Source organism: Chiloscyllium plagiosum, unplaced genomic scaffold (genome assembly GCF_037043375.1).
Source record: "Chiloscyllium plagiosum isolate Xiang-an unplaced genomic scaffold, Cpla_swu_hap1 HiC_scaffold_46, whole genome shotgun sequence".
Classification (NCBI taxonomy): Eukaryota; Metazoa; Chordata; class Chondrichthyes; order Orectolobiformes; family Hemiscylliidae; genus Chiloscyllium; species Chiloscyllium plagiosum.
The window spans coordinates 3,326,248-3,344,329 of record NW_028270184.1 but is presented as its reverse complement, the minus strand read 5'-3'; the positions used below and the strand labels follow the sequence as shown (position 1 = coordinate 3,344,329).

The 18,082-nt window shown below is 59.3% G+C and overlaps 1 protein-coding gene across 1 annotated transcript in view; it reads left to right on the top strand.

Moving 5' to 3' along the window:
- Window positions 1-361: 361 nt before the first annotated feature.
- The window catches only part of LOC122545508 (atlastin-3-like), a 55,896-nt gene continuing 38,175 nt past the window's right edge, over window positions 362-18,082 (top strand). The window contains exons 1-4 of the mRNA XM_087983591.1: window positions 362-568; window positions 2,631-2,774; window positions 4,542-4,646; window positions 9,464-9,514. Of these exons, the coding sequence (XP_087839717.1) occupies window positions 362-568; window positions 2,631-2,774; window positions 4,542-4,646; window positions 9,464-9,514 (507 nt within the window). The remainder of the gene's footprint in view (window positions 569-2,630; window positions 2,775-4,541; window positions 4,647-9,463; window positions 9,515-18,082) is intronic.

Genomic DNA, 18,082 nt, shown 5'->3' with positions numbered 1-18,082 from the left:
GTGCACCGCACTGTTGGAGGAGCCCTCTATCCAATGAGATCCTGTCTGCCCTCTCAGGGGTTGGGGTGGGGATGTAAAAGAACCCACGGCCACTATTGTAAGACGGAAATGGGGGAGTTGTGGCAGGGGAGCTGAGGTCCGATATTTATCCCTCACTCAGGGCGGACAGACTGGGTCACTCGTTTACTGCTGAGAGTGGGATCTGACTGTGCACAGGGAGACTGCGGCGTTTCCCACATTACAACATGTATTACGTTGGCTGGGGGGACATCCAGAGTGCTGTTTGCCAGCCCGTGCCAGGGAGTAACAGCGGATTCCCTCTGTCCCCCCCCTCTCTCTCTCTCCCTCTCTCGCAGGCGACATGTCGTGCCAGTTGGCCAGATCCCTGCAGATCATCCGCTTTGAGAAGGATGATCACTCCTTCCACCTGGACACCCGGGCCTTGGAGAGCATTCTGCTGGGGGAGGCAGTCCAGGATCTCAACGTGGTGCTCCTGGCTGTGGCTGGGGCCTTCCGCAAGGGCAAATCCTTCCTCTTGGACTTCATGCTGCGCTTCATGTACAAACAGGTAGTGGTACCTCTCCCTCCCCACACCGCCTCCCAAACCCCCTCCCGGTGTGGACACGCAGTCGGAAACACAGACAAGTAACAGCTGACCGGGGAGGGCAGAGAGAGGGGTTGGGGGGGGGGGGTGGGATTCCCGATCTCCGGGCATCAGGCAGCTGGAGACATGGCCCCCAATGACGGGGAGATGGGAATCGGGATGCTCCAGAGGCCGGGATTGGAGGGACAGACCGAGATAGGGAGGGGGTGTAGGGGCTGGAGGGGGTTACAGGGATAGGGAGGGGGTGTAGGGGCTGGAGGGGGGTTATAGGGATAGGGAGGGGGTGTAGGTGCTGGAGGGGGTTACAGAGTTGGTAGGGGGTGTAGGGGCCGGAGGGGGTTACAGAGATAGGGAGGGGGTGTAGGTGCTGGAGGGGGTTACAGGGATAGGAAGGGGGCGTAGAGGCTGGAGGGGGTTACAGAGATAGGGAGGGGGTGTAAGGGCCGGAGGGGGTGACAGAGATAGGAAGGGGGTGTAGGGGCTGGAGGGAGTTACAGAGATAGGGAGGGGGTGTAGGGGCTGGAGGGGGTTAAAGAGATAGGGAGGGGGTGTAGGGGCTGGATGGGGTTACAGAGATAGGGAGGAGGTGTAGGGACTGGAGGGAGTCACACAGATAGGGAGGGGGTGTAGGGGCTGGAGAGTGTTACAGAGATAGGGAGGAGGTGCAGGGGCTGGAGCGGGTTACAGAGATAGGGAGGGGGTGTAGGGGCTGGAGGGGTTACAGAGATAGGAAGGGGGAGTAGGGGCTGGAGGAGGTTTCAGAGATAGGGAGGGGGTGTAGGGGCTGGAGGGGGTTAAAGAGATAGGGACAGGGTGTAGGGGCTGGAGGGGGTTACAGAGATAGGGAGGGGATGTAGGGGCTGGAGGGGGTTACAGAGATAGGGAGGGGGTGTAGGGGCTGGAGGGGGTTACAGAGATAGGGAGGGGATGTAGGGGCTGGAGGGGGTTAAAGAGATAGGGAGGGGGTGTAGGGGCTGGAGGGGGTTACAGAGATAGGGAGGGGGTGTAGGGGCTGGAGGAGGTTTCAGAGATAGGGAGGGGGTGTAGGGGCTGGAGGAGGTTTCAGAGATAGGGAGGGGGTGTAGGGGCTGGAGGGGGTTAAAGAGATAGGGAGGGGGTGTAGGGGCTGGAGGGGGTTACAGAGATAGGGAGGGGGTGTAGGGGCTGGAGGGGGTTAAAGAGATAGGGAGGGGGTGTAGGGGCTGGAGGGGTTACAGAGATAGGGAGGGTGTGTAGGGACTGGAGGGAGTCACACAGATAGGGAGGGTGTGTAGGGGCTGGAGGGGTTACAGAGATAGGGAGGGGGGTAGGGACTGGAGGGAGTCACACAGATAGGGAGGGTGTGTAGGGGCTGGAGGGGTTACAGAGATAGGGAGGGGGTGTAGGGACTGGAGGGAGTCACACAGATAGGGAGGGGGTGTAGGGCCTGGAGCGGGGTTACAGAGATAGGGAGGGGGTGTAGGGGCGGGAGAGGGTTACAGAGATAGGGAGGGGGTGTAGGGGCTGGAGGGGGTTACAGAGATAGGGAGGGGGTGTAGGGGCTGGAGGGGGTTACAGAGATAGGGAGGGGGTGTAGGGGTTGGAGGGGGTTACAGAGATGGGGAGGAGGTGTAGGGGCTGGAGGGGGTTACAGAGATGGGGAGGGGGTGTAGAGGCTGGAGGGGGTTACAGAGATGGGGAGGGGGTGTAGGGCTGGAGGGGGTTACAGAGATAGGGAGGGGGTGTAGGGCTGGAGGGGGTTACAGAGATAGGGAGGGGGTGTAGGGGTTGGAGGGGGTTACAGAGATAGGGAGGGGGTGTAGGGGCTGGAGGGGGTTACAGAGATAGGGAGGGGGTGTAGGGCTGGAGGGGGTTACAGAGATAGGGAGGGGGTGTAGGGGCTGGAGGCGGTTACAGAGATAGGGAGGGGGTGTAGGGGCTGGAGGAGGAGATGGCACTGTGGGGCAGCAGCTACTCAGGGTTGGGTGAATGCCACAGGGTGTGCCTGCTAACACACTCCATGGTGCTGTGTGTGTTCCACCTGCAGAAGTTTGGATCGACAGTGAACTGGCTCGGGCGTGATGATAAGCCACTGACTGGGTTTTCCTGGAGGGGAGGGTCTGACCCTGACACCAATGGGATCCTCATCTGGACTGAAGTGTTCATTGTTCAGAAACCAAATGGGAAAAAGGTACAGAGACTTCACCATCCCAGCCGGAGTGGGATTGGGATCAGGAGACACCTTTCCATAATTCCTGGATCTGCGGCACTGTCAGAGGGTCAGTGCTGAGGGAGTGGGCACTGTCGGAGGGTCAGTGCTGAGGGAGTGGGCACTGTCGGAGGGTCAGCGCTGAGGGAGTGGGCACTGTCAGAGGGTCAGTGCTGAGGGAGCGGGCACTGTCAGAGGGTCAGTGCTGAGGGAGCGGGCACTGTTCGAGGGTCAGTGCTGAAGGAGCGGGCACTGTCGGAGGGTCAGCACTGAGGGAGTTGGCACTGTCAGAGGGTCAGTGCTGAGGGAACAGGCACTGTTCGAGGGTCGGTGCTGAGGGAGTGGGGACTCTGGGAGGGTCAGTGCTGAGGGAGTGGGCACTGTCGGAAGGTCACTGCTGAGGGAGTGGGCACTGTCAGAGGGTCACTGCTGAGGGAGTGGGCACTGTCAGAGGGTCACTGCTGAGGGAGTGGGCACTGTCGGAGGGTCAGTGCTGAGGGAGTGGGCACTGTCAGAGGGTCAGTGCTGAGGGAGTGGGCACTGTCGGAGGGTCAGCACTGAGGGAGTGGGCACTGTCGGAGGGTCAGCACTGAGGGAGTAGGCACTGTCAGAGGGTCAGTGCCGAGGGAACAGGCACTGTTCGAGGGTCGGTGCTGAGGGAGTGGGGACTCTGGGAGGGTCTGTGCTGAGGGAGTGGGCACTGTCAGAGGGTCAGTGCTGAGGGAGTGGGCACTGTCGAAGGGTCAGTGCTGAGGGAGTGGGCACTGTCGGAAGGTCAGTGCTGAGGGAGTGGGCACTGTCAGAGGGTCACTGCTGAGGGAGTGGGCACTGTCGGAGGGTCAGTGCTGAGGGCGTGGGCACTGTCGGAGGGTCAGTGCTGAGGGAGTGGGCACTGTCGGGGGGTCAGTGCTGAGGGAGCAGGCACTGTCGGAGGGTCAATGCTGAGGGAGTGGGCACTGTCAGAGGGTCAGTGCTGAGGGAGTGGGCACTGTCGGAGGGTCAGTGCTGAGGGAGTCGGCACTGTCGGAGGGTCAGTGCTGAGGGAGCAGGCACTGTCGGAGGGTCAATGCTGAGGGAGTGGGCACTGTCAGAGGGTCAGTGCTGAGGGAGTGGGCACTGTCGGAGGGTCAGTGCTGAGGGAGTGGGCACTGTCAGAGGGTCAATGCTGAGGGAGTGGGCACATGTCGGAGGGTCAGTGCTAAGGGAGTGGGCACTGTCGGAGGGTCAGTGCTGAGGGAGTGGGCACTGTCGGAGGGTCAGTGCTGGGGGAGCGGGCACTGTCAGAGGGTCAGTGCTGGGGGAGTGGGCACTGTCGGAGGGTCAGTGCTGAGGGAGCAGGCACTGTCAGAGGGTCAGTGCTGGGGGAGTGGGCACTGTCGGAGGGTCAGTGCTGAGGGAGTGGGCACTGTCGGAGGGTCAGTGCTGAGGGAGCAGGCACTGTCAGAGGGTCAGTGCTGAGGGAGTGGGCACTGTCGGAGGGTCAGTGCTGAGGGAGTGGGCACTGTCGGAGGGTCAGTGCTGAGGGAGCAGGCACTGTCAGAGGGTCAGTGCTGGGGGAGTGGGCACTGTCGGCGGGTCAGTGCTGAGGGAGTGGGCACTGTCGGAGGGTCAGTGCTGGGGGAGTGGGGACTCTGTCGGGTCAGCGCTGAAGTAGCTGCGCTTATGTGTCTCTTGCTCCCGCAGCATGACCTTGCCACCAATTCCTGGTGACCTCTCCCCCCTGCTTTTTGCCCCCTCCCTTCCCCCTAGGTCGCTGTGATGCTGATGGACACTCAGGGAGCCTTTGACAGCCAGTCGACGGTGAAGGACTGTGCCACTATCTTCGCCCTGAGCGCCATGACCAGCTCTGTGCAGGTAGGGCATGGCAGGGTGAGGCGTGCAGGCAAGGCTTCACAACCTCGGGGTGTGTTCACTCTCCTCTGCAGAGATCCCCTTTCAGTTTCTATTCCTCCACTGTGCTCCACACCCATTGGTCTGTTTCACTCTCCCCCGTCTCCAGTCTGAGTCAGCGCGCCTCGGGCTCTGCCCTCTTGGTCTCAGTAACTCGGGTGCAAAGGTGGGGTGGGGGGGAGCAGCCAGGCTCGCTGCACTGGTTCCCTTCGACGCCCCTCTCGCCACCCCTTCCTGCAAAACCCACTCGTGTATCCTCAGGCAGTGTTAAACACCGTCACGATACCTCCCTGGGGCTGTTTGGCTGGCAGCCACTCCGCTGTGCCCACCAACACTGCCCTCCTGGCACGGCTTGCGGAGAAGCTCCTGTGCAGCCTCGGAAGCTCTCCTATCCTCATAAACAGCCTGCCGTCCGGGGGGGGGGGGACACAGAGGGTACTGGTCAGAGTTTGTGGTCCCAGTAGTTTTACAGTGTGGCGCTAATGATTCAGGTCATGGACTAACAGGAGGAGCTCTTTTGGCCCATCATTCTGTGCCAGCTCATTGAAAAATTCCATCCAACCCGTCCCTGCCAACGCACAGCAAGCCAGTTCCTCCTTTCCCAGTATTTCTCCGACTCCCCCCAGTTTTGGAAATTCCTGTTGAATCTTCTCCCCTCCCTCCCCGCCCTTTCCCAGATCACAGCAACTCGCGTCCTCAGATAAAACATCCTCCTCCCTCCCTAGGGTTCTGTCCCCAATTCCTTTTGATCCTGTGTCCCTCCAGTGACCCACTCTCCTGGCCCTGGGAGCGCCTTCCACTCCCCCCTTCCTGACTCTGAACGCCTCGATTCAGTCTCCCCCCCCCCTCACTGCTTCAGCAGTTCTGAAGAGGAGTCGCGCTGAAACCAAAAGGTTAACTGCGTTTCTTTCTCCGCAGGTGTTGCCCGGAACCTGCTGAGTTTCTCCAGCATTCTCTTGTGTTTGTTTCACACTTGCAGCATCTGTGGTATTTCGCTTTTGTTCCTCCTGGATCTGTGTTCCGAGGATGACCGGCAGCGTCTCCGGTCTCTCTGCACCGTTGCTGAACTGCATGTAGGTTTGCTTGCTGAGCGGGTGCACTCACACAACAGACCATGAATGGGCAGGCACAGGACGACAAGCCACAGATATTAGACAGCGACAAACACAGAAAATGAAAAAAACTAGACCTGCAAAACAAACTGGGCAAGCTTAGAAACATGGATAAAAAACTTCTCTGACTGACCCTTAACAGACACTGAAGAAGCCGTCTTCGGAAGAGGATTAAATTACAACTTCCAGGGTGCGGACAAGAAAGATTTCTTAGCAGCATTAGAAACAACGCTAAAAGACAGCCAACTCACAGAAGAAAAGCAGCAAACCATCAGACAGATAGTCGCACCAACATTAAGCAGGAAGAAGAAAGGAAACGCGCTCAATACACAAGAAAGGAAAGCACCAGAGTCGCAGAGTCATAGAGATGTACAGCATGGAAGCAGACCCTTCGGTCCAACCCATCCATGCCAACCAGATATCCCAACCCAATCTAGTCCCACCTGCCAGCACCCGGCCCATATCCCTCCAAACCCTTCCTATTCATATACCCATCCAGATGCCTCTTAAATGTTGTCATTGTACCAGCCTCCACCACTTCCTCTGGCAGCTCATTCCATACACGTACCAGCCTCTGCGTGAAAAAGTTGCCCCTTAGGTCTCTTTTATATCTTTCCCCTCTCACCCTAAACCTATGCCCCTCTAGTTCTGGACTCCCCGACCCCAGGGAAAAGACTTTGTCTATTTACCCTATCCATGCCCCATATAATTTTATAAACCTCTATAAGGTCACCCCTCAGCCTCCGACGCTCCAGGGAAAACAGCCCCAGCCTGTTCAGCCTCTCCCTGTAGCTCATACCCTCCAACCCTGGCAACATCCTTGTAAATCTTTTCTGAACCCTTTCAAGTTTCACAACATCTTTCCGATAGGAAGGAGACCAGAATTGCACGCAATATTCCAACAGTGGCCTAACCAATGTCCTGTACAGCCGCAACATGACCTCCCAACTCCTGTACTCAATACTCTGACCAATAAAGGAAAGCAGACCAAACGCCTTCCTCACTATCCTATCTACCTGCGACTCCACTTTCAAGGAGCTATGAACCTGCACTGCAAGGTCTCTTTGTTCAGCAACACTCCCTAGGAATTTACCATTAAGTGTATAAGTCCTGCTAAGATTTGCTTTCCCAAAATGCAGCACCTCGCATTTATCTGAAAAAAGATTGTGATCCCACCTGCAGACAAAGGACGCTGGACAGTCATTCTACATTGAAAAGCTACATTGAAGGCCTATGTTGAGAAAGTGAACGCACTACTTGCAGATACCAACACTTACAAACAAGTGGCAATAGAGCCGACCCCACAACCAGAGAACCGAATCACAGCCCTACTCAAAAAACTTCAGAAATCTGGAGAAATAAATAAGACCGACTTCCAAAACATGAAACCAGCTCAGCGAGCAAACCTACATCCAGAACCTCAACCTGAGCTACAAATCTGAAAACTCGCTAATCGCTGAGCTCCCTTACCCTTGGTCCCATTCCAGTAAATTTCCCTCCTCACTCTCAACAATTCTTGACATCCTTCCTAAAACATGGGGGCCAGAATTCAACCCAACATCTTTCTCGAACCTAATCCACCTTTGATAAGTGAGTTTAACATAATTTCTTTGCTCTTACTCACTGTTTATAAAGTCGAGGATTCTGTCCGTCTCGTTTAACAAGCTTCTGCACCTGAATTTTTACACATGCACTGTAGAAAGTGTTCTATCTGGGTGCACCACGGTGTGGAACGGCAGCTGGTCTGCCCAGGACCGGGAGGTAACTCCAGGGAGCTGTGAACCCAGCCCAGACCATCGCACAAGCCAACCTTCCACCCACTGACTCCATCTACACGTCCCACTGCCTGGGGAAGGCAGCCGACATCATCACAGGCCCCTCCCAGCTTGGTTAGAATCTCCCCCCACCCTCTCCAGTCTGGCAGAAGATGCAAAAGCCTCGGGCATCTGTCTGTGGGGGGTTTGCACATTCTCCCCGTGTCTGCGTGGGTTTCCTCCAGGTGCTCCGGTTTCCTCCCACAATCCAAAGACGTGCAGGTTTGGGTGGATTGGCCATGCTAAATTACTCATCATGATAGGTGCATTAGTCAGAGGGAAATGTGTCTGGGTGGGTTACTCTTCGGCGGGTCGGTGTGGACTTGTTGGGCCAAAGGGCCTGTTTCCACACTGTAGGGAATCGAATCTAATCTAAATGTTAATCTTGCACTCTGTGTACCTTCTCTGCAGCTGTAACACTGTATTCCTCGCTCTGTTCCATCACCCTGATGCACTTGGTATGGTATAACCTGCCTGTACCACACACAAAACAAAACTTCTCACTGTATCTAGGTACAAAGGACAAGAATCAATCAAATTAAAACCTGTCCTTGTCACCTTCATGATAAACAGCCCCCAAGTCCCTCCAAACCAGTGAAATCTGTTCCATTTTTTGAATCTCAGCTCAAACTCCTGGAACTCCTTGCCTTGAGGGAGGGTGGATGTACCAACACTCAACAGGCTGGAGCAGTTAACAAAGTCAGCTCACCAGAGCCCTCTCAAGGACAACTAGGGATGGGGAATGAATCCAGGTCCAGTCAGTGACACCGAGGTCAGGAGTGTCTCTCCACCTGGGTTAACTCTTCCCAGCAGCTGCTCACACATCCCTGGGTTCAACTGCATCTGCCCAATGTCTCTCCATTTCACCCAAAATCTGTTGCTGTCCTTCTCCCTAGTTTCATATCTTTCACAAACCATGGAACAGTGCACCACAAATCCAAATCGTTAGACTCCCTGTGGTGTGGAAGCAGGCCATTTGGGCCATCGAGTCCATACTGACCCTGCAACTCACCCAGACCCATTCCCCCACTCCCCACCCCTGTAACCATGCACTTCCCACGGCCAATCCGCCCTAACCTGCACATCCCTGGGCTCTATGGGACAATTTCCCATGGCCAATCCACCCTAACCTGCACATCCCTGGGCACTATGGGACAATTTCCCACGGCCAATCCACCCTAACCTGTACATCCCTGGGCACTACGGGGACAATTTCCCACGGCCAATCCACCCTAACCTGTACATCCCTGGGCACTACAGGGACAATTTCCCACGGCCAATCCACCCTAACCTGCACATCCCTGGGCACTATGGGACAATTTCCCATGGCCAATCCACCCTAACCTGCACATCCCTGGGCACTATGGGACAATTTCCCATGGCCAACCCACCCTAACCTGCACATCCCTGGGCACTATGGGACAATTTCCCACGGCCAATCCACCCTAACCTGTACATCCCTGGGCACTACGGGGACAATTTCCCACGGCCAATCCCACCCTGAACTGCACATCTTTGGATTATGGCAGGAAACCGGAGCACCCGGAGGAAACCCACGCAGACACAGGGAGAATGTGCAAACTCTGTAGAGACAGGCGCCCGAGGGTGGGATCGAACCCAGTACTCCGGAGCTGTCAGTGAGCAGCGCTAACCACTGAGCCACCTTGTCATTAGTATTTATTGAATAGAGCAGTGGAGTCAACACAGACCCCTGGCTTGTCTATCACGATGATCCTCTTGTCTAAAAAGCACCAATGCTTTCTGCTTCCAAAGTCGCTCAGTCAATTTGATCGCCTCTTTTCACCTTGTCCTGGAATCTTTCATTTTGCCATCAACTCTCTCTGCTTTGTTTCAGGTGTATAACTTAACACACAATATTCAGGAGGATGACTTACAGCATCTCCAGGTTGGTCTGTGTAACTCGGGCAACCATTCTTTATTCTATCATGGGATGTTGGACATTTCTAGATACCCCTGGATTCAGTGTTCCGTTCTGCCATTTCAGGGGGCATTTAAGACTCAGCCACATCGCTGTGTGTGGTGAGTCACATGTGAGCCAGACTGCGGAAGGATGGCAGATTTCTCTTTCCCAAGGGACATCAGTGACTCAAATGGAATTTTACAGGAATCAGTGCCCACTCCCTCAGCACTGACCCTCTGACAGTGCCCACTCCCTCAGCACTGACCCTCCAACAGTGCCCACTCCCTCAGCGCTGACCCTCCGACAGTGTCCGCTCCCTCAGCACTGACCATCCAACAGTGCCCGCTCCAACAGCACTGACCCTCCGACAGTGCCCGCTCCCTCAGCACTGACCCTCGGACAGTGCCCGCTCCCTCAGCACTGACCCTCTGACAGTGCGGCACTCCCACAGCACTGACCCTCCGACAGTGCCCGCTCCCTCAGCACTGACCCTCTGACAGTGCCCACTCCCTCAGCACTGACCCTCCAACAGTGCCCACTCCCTCAGCGCTGACCCTCCGACAGTGTCCGCTCCCTCAGCACTGACCATCCAACAGTGCCCGCTCCAACAGCACTGACCCTCCGACAGTGCCCGCTCCCTCAGCACTGACCCTCGGACAGTGCACACTCCCTCAGCACTGACCCTGTGACAGTGCCCATTCCCTCAGCACTGACCCTCCGACAGTGTCCGCTCCCTCAGCACTGACCATCCGACAGTGCCCGCTCCAACAGCACTGACCCTCCGACAGTGCGCGCTCCCTCAGCACTGACCCTCGGACAGTGCCCACTCCCTCAGCACTGACCCTCTGACAGTGCCCACTCCCTCAGCACTGACTCTCTGACAGTGCCCACTCCCTCAGCACTGACCCTCGGACAGTGCCTGCTCTCTCAGTACTGACCCTCCGATGGTGCCCACTCTCTCAGCACTGACCCTCCGACAGTGCCTGCTCTCTCAGTACTGTCCCTCCGACAGTGCCCACTCCCTCAGTGCTCCCTCAGCCCTGACCCTCTGACAGTGCGGCACTCCCACAGCACTGACCCTCTGACAGTGCCCACTCCCTCAGCACTGACCCTGTGACAGTGCCCACTCCCTCAGCACTGACCCTCCGACAGTGCTCGCTCCAACAGCACTGACCCTCCGACAGTGCCCGCTCCCTCAGCACTGACCATCGGACAGTGCACACTCCCTCAGCACTGACCCTGTGACAGTGCCCACTCCCTCAGCACTGACCCTCCGACAGTGTCCGCTCCCTCAGCACTGACCCTCCGACAGTGCCCGCTCCCTCAGCACTGACCCTCCGACAGTGCCCGCTCCCTCAGCACTGACCCTCCCACAGTGCCCGCTCCCTCAGCACTGACCCTCCGACAGTGCCCACTCCCTCAGCACTGACCCTCCGACAGTGTCCGCTCCCTCAGCACTGACCCTCCGACAGTGCCCGCTCCCTCAGCACTGACCCTCCAACAGTGCCCACTCCCTCAGCGCTGACCCTCCGACAGTGTCCGCTCCCTCAGCACTGACCATCCAACAGTGCCCGCTCCAACAGCACTGACCCTCCGACAGTGCCCGCTCCCTCAGCACTGACCCTCGGACAGTGCACACTCCCTCAGCACTGACCCTGTGACAGTGCCCATTCCCTCAGCACTGACCCTCCGACAGTGTCCGCTCCCTCAGCACTGACCATCCGACAGTGCCCGCTCCAACAGCACTGACCCTCCGACAGTGCGCGCTCCCTCAGCACTGACCCTCTGACAGTGCCCACTCCCTCAGCACTGACTCTCTGACAGTGCCCACTCCCTCAGCACTGACCCTCGGACAGTGCCTGCTCTCTCAGTACTGACCCTCCGATGGTGCCCACTCTCTCAGCACTGACCCTCCGACAGTGCCCACTCCCTCAGCGCTGACCCTCCGACAGTGTCCGCTCCCTCAGCACTGACCCTCCGACAGTGCCCGCTCCCTCAGCACTGACCCTCCGACAGTGCCCGCTCCCTCAGCACTGACCCTCCCACAGTGCCCGCTCCCTCAGCACTGACCCTCCGACAGTGCCCACTCCCTCAGCACTGACCCTCCGACAGTGTCCGCTCCCTCAGCACTGACCCTCCGACAGTGCCCGCTCCCTCAGCACTGACCCTCGGACAGTGCCCACTCCCTCAGCACTGACCCTCCGACAGTGCCCACTCCCTCAGCACTGACCCTCCGACAGTGCCTGCTCCCTCAGCACTGACCCTCTGACAGTGCCTGCTCTCTCAGTACTGTCCCTCCGACAGTGCCCACTCTCTCAGCACTGACCCTTCGAGAGTGTCCGCTCTCTCAGCACTGAACCTCTGACAGTGCCCACTCCCTCAACGCTGACCATCCGACAGTGCCCGCTCCCTCAGCACTGACCCTCCGACAGTGTCCGCTCTCTCATTACTGACCCTCAGACAGTGCCTGCTCCCTCAGCACTGACCCTCCGACAGTGCCCGCTCCCTCAGCACTGACCCTGTGACAGTGCCCACTCCCTCAGCACTGACCCTCCGACAGTGTCCGCTCCCTCAGCACTGACCATCCGACAGTGCCCGCTCCAACAGCACTGACCCTCCGACAGTGTCCGCTCCCTCAGCACTGACCATCCGACAGTGCCCGCTCCAACAGCACTGACCCTCCGACAGTGCCCACTCCCTCAGCACTGACCCTCTGACAGTGCCCACTCCCTCAGCACTGACCCTCTGACAGTGCCCCCTCCCTCAGCACTGACCCTCGGACAGTGCCCACTCCCTCAGCACTGACCCTCTGACAGTGCCCACTCCCTCAGCACTGACCCTCCGACGGTGCCCACCCCCTCAGCAATGACCCTCTGAGAGTGCGCCACTCCCTCAGCACTGACCCTCCGACAGTGCCCACTCCCAAAGCTCTGACCCTCTGACAGTGCCCACTCCCTCAGCACTGATCATCCGACAGTGCCCGCTCCAACAGCACTGACCCTCCGACAGTGCCCGCTCCCTCAGCGTTCCCCCTCCAACAGTGCCCGCTCCCTCAGCACTGACCCTCGGACAGTGCCTGCTCCCTCCGTACTGACCCTCCGACAGTGCCCACTCCCTCAGCACTGACCGTCCGACAGTGTTCGCTCTCTCATTACTGACCCTCCGACAGTGCCCACTCTCTCAGCACTGACCCTCTGACAGTGCCGCTCCCTCATCACTGACCCTCCGACAGTGCCCACTCCCTCAGCACTGACCCTCGGACAGTGCCCGCTCCCTCAGTTCTGACCCTCCGACTGTGCCTGCTCCCTCTGTGCTGACCCTCCGACAGTGCGGCACTCCCTCAGCACTGACCCTCCGACAGTGCCCACTCCCTAAGCGTTGACCATCCGACAGTGTCCACTCCCTCAGCACTGATCCTCCGACAGTGTCCCCTCCCTCAGTACTGACCCTCCGACAGTGCCCGCTCCCTCAGCGCTCACCCTCCGACAGTGTCCACTCCCTCAGCACTGACCCTCCGACGGTGTCCGCTCTCTCATTACTGACCCTCAGACAGTGCCCACTCCCTCAGCACTGACCCTCCAACAGTGCCCGTTCCGTCAGCACTGACCCTCCGACAGTACCTGCTCCCTCAGCACTGACCGTCCGACAGTGTCCACGTCTTCAGCACTGACCCTCGGACAGTGTCCACTCCCTCAGTAATGACCCTCCCACAGTGCCCACTCCTTCAGCACTGACCCTCTGACAGTGTGGTGCTCCCTTAGCACTGACCCTCCGACAGTGCAGCACTCCCTCAGCACTGACCCTCTGATAGTGCGACACTCCCTGAGCACTGACTCTCCGACAGAGCCTGCTCCCTCAGCACTGACCCTCCGACAGTGCCCGCTCCCTCAGCGCTGACCCTCCGACAATGTCCACTTCTTCAGCGCTGACCGCCGGACAGTGTCCACTCCCTCAGTAACGACCGACCGACAGTGCCCACTCCCTCAGCACTGACTGTCCGACAGTGCCCGCTCCCTCAGCACTGACCCTCCGACAGTGCCCGCTCCCTCAGCGCTGACCCTCTGACAGTGTCCACTTCTTAAGCGCTGACCCTCAGACAGTGCCCACTCCCTCAGTAATGACCGTCCGACAGTGCCCACTCCCTTAGGACTGACCCTCTGACAGTGTGGCGCTCTCTTAGCACTGACCCTCCAACAGTGCCCGCTCCCTCAGCACTGACCCTCCGACGTGTCCGCGCTCTCAGTACTGACCCTCTCACAGTGCGACACTCCCTCAGTACTGACCATCCGACAGTGCAGCACCACCTCAGTACTGACCCTCTGACAGTGCCTGCTCCCTCTGTGTTGAGCCTCTGACAGTACCTGCTCCCTCAGCACTGACCCTCTGACAGTGCCCTCTGACAGTGCCCACTCCCTTAGCACTGACCCTCTGACAGTGCCTACTCCCTCTGCACTGAGCCTCTGACAGTGCCCGCTCCCTCAGCACTGACCCTCCGACAGTGCCCGCTCCCTCAGCACTGACCCTCGGACAGTGCCCACTCCCTCAGCACTGACCCTCCGACAGTGCCCGCTCCCTCAGCACTGACCCTCCCACAGTGCCCGCTCCCTCAGCACTGACCCTCCGACAGTGCCCGCTCCCTCAGCACTGACCCTCCGACAGTGTCCGCTCCCTCAGCACTGACCCTCCGACAGTGCCCGCTCCCTCAGCACTGACCCTCGGACAGTGCCCACTCCCTCAGCACTGACCCTCCGACAGTGCCCACTCCCTCAGCACTGACCCTCCGACAGTGCCTGCTCCCTCAGCACTGACCCTCTGACAGTGCCTGCTCTCTCAGTACTGTCCCTCCGACAGTGCCCACTCTCTCAGCACTGACCCTCTGACAGTGCCCACTCCCTCAGCACTGACCCTTCGACAGTGTCCGCTCTCTCAGTACTGAACCTCTGACAGTGCCCACTCCCTCAGCGCTGACCATCCGACAGTGCCCGCTCCCTCAGCACTGACCCTCCGACAGTGTCCGCTCTCTCATTACTGACCCTCAGACAGTGCCTGCTCCCTCAGCACTGACCCTCCGACAGTGCCCGCTCCCTCAGCACTGACCCTGTGACAGTGCCCACTCCCTCAGCACTGACCCTCCGACAGTGTCCGCTCCCTCAGCACTGACCATCCGACAGTGCCCGCTCCAACAGCACTGACCCTCCGACAGTGTCCGCTCCCTCAGCACTGACCCTCTGACAGTGTCCACTTCTTAAGCGCTGACCCTCAGACAGTGCCCACTCCCTCAGCACTGACCGTCTGACAGTGCCCGGTCCCTCAGCGCTGACCCTCTGACAGTGTCCACTTCTTAAGCGCTGACCCTCAGACAGTGCCCACTCCCTCAGTAACGACCGACCGACAGTGCCCACTCCCTCAGCACTGACTGTCCGACAGTGCCCGCTCCCTCAGCACTGACCCTCCGACAGTGCCCGCTCCCTCAGCGCTGACCCTCTGACAGTGTCCACTTCTTAAGCGCTGACCCTCAGACAGTGCCCACTCCCTCAGTAATGACCGTCCGACAGTGCCCACTCCCTTAGGACTGACCCTCTGACAGTGTGGCGCTCTCTTAGCACTGACCCTCCAACAGTGCCCGCTCCCTCAGCACTGACCCTCCGACGTGTCCGCGCTCTCAGTACTGACCCTCTCACAGTGCGACACTCCCTCAGCACTGACCATCCGACAGTGCAGCACCACCTCAGTACTGACCCTCTGACAGTGCCTGCTCCCTCTGTGTTGAGCCTCTGACAGTACCTGCTCCCTCAGCACTGACCCTCTGACAGTGCCCTCTGACAGTGCCCACTCCCTTAGCACTGACCCTCTGACAGTGCCTACTCCCTCCGCACTGAGCCTCTGACAGTTCCCGCTCCCTCAGCACAGACCTTCTGACAGTGCAGCGCTCCCTCAGCACTGACCGTCCGACAGTGCAGCGCTCCCTCAGCACTGACCCTCTGACAGTGCCCGCTCCCTCAGCACAGACCTTCCGACAGTGCAGCTCTCCCTCAGCATTGACCGTCCGACAGTGCCCGCTCCCTCCGCGCTGAGCCTCTGACAGTGCCCACTCCCTGAGCACTGACCCTCCAACAGTGTGGCGCTCCCTCAGCATTGACCACCCGACAGTGCCCACTTCCTCAGCCCTGACCTTCTGTCAGTGCCTGCTCCCACAACACTGACCCTCTGACAGTGCGGCACTCCCTCAGCACTGACCCTCTGACAGTGCGACTCTCCCACAACACTGACCCTCCGACAGTGTGCCCTCCCTCAGCACTGACCCTCCAACAGTGCCCGCTTCCTCAGCAGTGACCATCCGACAGTGCCCGCTCCAACAGCATTGACCCTCCAACAGTGCCCGCTCCCTCAGCACTGACCCTTTGACAGTGCCCACTCCCTCAGCACTGACCCTCAGACAGTGCCCACTCCCTCAGCACTGACCCTCTGACAGTGCCCACTTCCTCAGCCGTGACCCTCTGACAGTGCCCGCTCCCTCAGCACTGACCCTCTGACAGTGCCCACTCCCTCAGCACTGACCCTCTGGCAGTGCCCGCTCCCTCAGCACTGACCATCTGACAGTGCCCGCTCCCTCAGCACTGACCGTCCGACAGTGCCCGCTCCCTCAGCACTGACCCTCTGACAGTGCCCACTCCCTCAGCACTGACCGTCTGACAGTGCCCGCTTCCTCAGCACTGACCGTCTGACAGTGCCCGCTTCCTCAGCACTGACCCTCTGACAGTGCCCGCTCCCTCAGCACTGACCCTCTGACAGTGCGCACTTTCTCAGCACTGACCCTCTGACAGTGCCCGCTCCCTCAGCACTGACCCTCTGACAGTGCCCACTCCCTCAGAACTGACCCTCCGACAGTGCCCACTCCCTCAGCACTGACCCTCTGACAGTGTGGCGCTCCCTTAGCACTGACCCTCCAATAGTGCCCGCTCCCTCAGCACTGACCCTCCAACAGTGCCCGCTCCCTCAGCACTGACCCTCCGACGTATCCGCGCTCTCAGTACTGACCGTCTGACAGTGCGACACTCCCTCAGCACTGACCATCCGACACTGCCCACTCCCTCAGTACTGACCCTCTGACAGTGCCTGCTCCCTCTGTGCTGAGCCTCTGACAGTGCCCACTCCATTAGCACTTACCCTCTGACAGTGCCTACTCCCTCCGCACTGAGCCTCTGACAGTGCCTACTCCCTCCGCACTGACCCTACGACAGTGCAGCGCTCCCGCAGCACTGACCATCCGAAAGTGCAGCGCTCCCTCAGCACTGACTATCTGACAGTGCCCACTCCCTCAGCACTGACCGTCCGACAGTGCAGCGCTCACTCAGCATTGACCGTCCGACAGTGCAGCGCTCCCTCAGCAATGACCCTCCGACAGTGCAGCGCTCCCTCAGCACTGACCGTTCGACAGTGCAGCGCTCCCTCAGCACTGACCCTCTGACAGTGCCCACTCCCTCAGCACAGACGTTCCAACAGTGCAGCGCTCCCTCAGCATTGACCGTCCGACAGTGCCCGCTCCCTCCGCGCCGAGCCTCTGACAGTGCCCACTCCCTGAGCACTGACCCTCCAACAGTGTGGCGCTCCCTCAGCACTGACTGCCTGACAGTGCCCACTCCCTCAGCACTGACCCTCCGACAGTGCCCACTCCCTCAGCACTGACCCTCGGACAGTGCGAACTCTCTCAGCACTGACCCTCTGACAGTGCACGCTCCCTCAGCACTGACCCTCTGACAGTGCTCACTTCCTCAGCCCTGACCCTCTGACAGTGCCTGCTCCCTCAGCACTGACCCTCTGACAGTGCCCGCTCCCTCAGCACAGACCTTCCGACAGTGCAGCGCTCCCTCAGCATTGACCGTCCGACAGTGCCCGCTCCCTCCGCGCTGAGCCTCTGACAGTGCCCACACCCTGAGCACTGACTCTCTAACAGTGTGGCACTCCCTCAGCACTGACCGCCTGACAGTGCCCACTTCCTCAGCCCTGACCCTCTGACAGTGCCCGCTCCCTCAGCACTGACCATCTGATAGTGCCCGCTCCCTCAGCACTGACCCTCTGACAGTGCCCGCTCCCTCAGCACTGACCCTGTGACAGTGCCCACTTTCTCAGCACTGACCCTCTGACAGTGCCTGCTCCCTCAGCACTGACCCTGTGACAGTGCCCACTCCCTCAGCACTGACCCTCCGACAGTGCCCACTCGCTCAGCACTGACCCTCTGACAGTGCCCGCTCCCTCAGCACTGACCCTCTGACAGTGTGGCGCTCCCTCAGCACTGACCCTCCAACAGTGCCCACTCCCTCAGCACTGACCGTCTGACAGTGCCCACTCCCTCAGCACTGACCGTCTGACAATGCCCGCTCCCTCAGCACTGACCCTCTGACAGTGCCCACTCCCTCAGCACTGACCGTCTGACAGTGCCCACTCCCTCAGCACTGACCGTCTGACAGTGCCTGCTCCCTCAGCACTGACCCTCTGACAGTGCCCGCTCAGTCAGCACTGACCCTCTGACAGTGCCCACTCCCTCAGCACTGA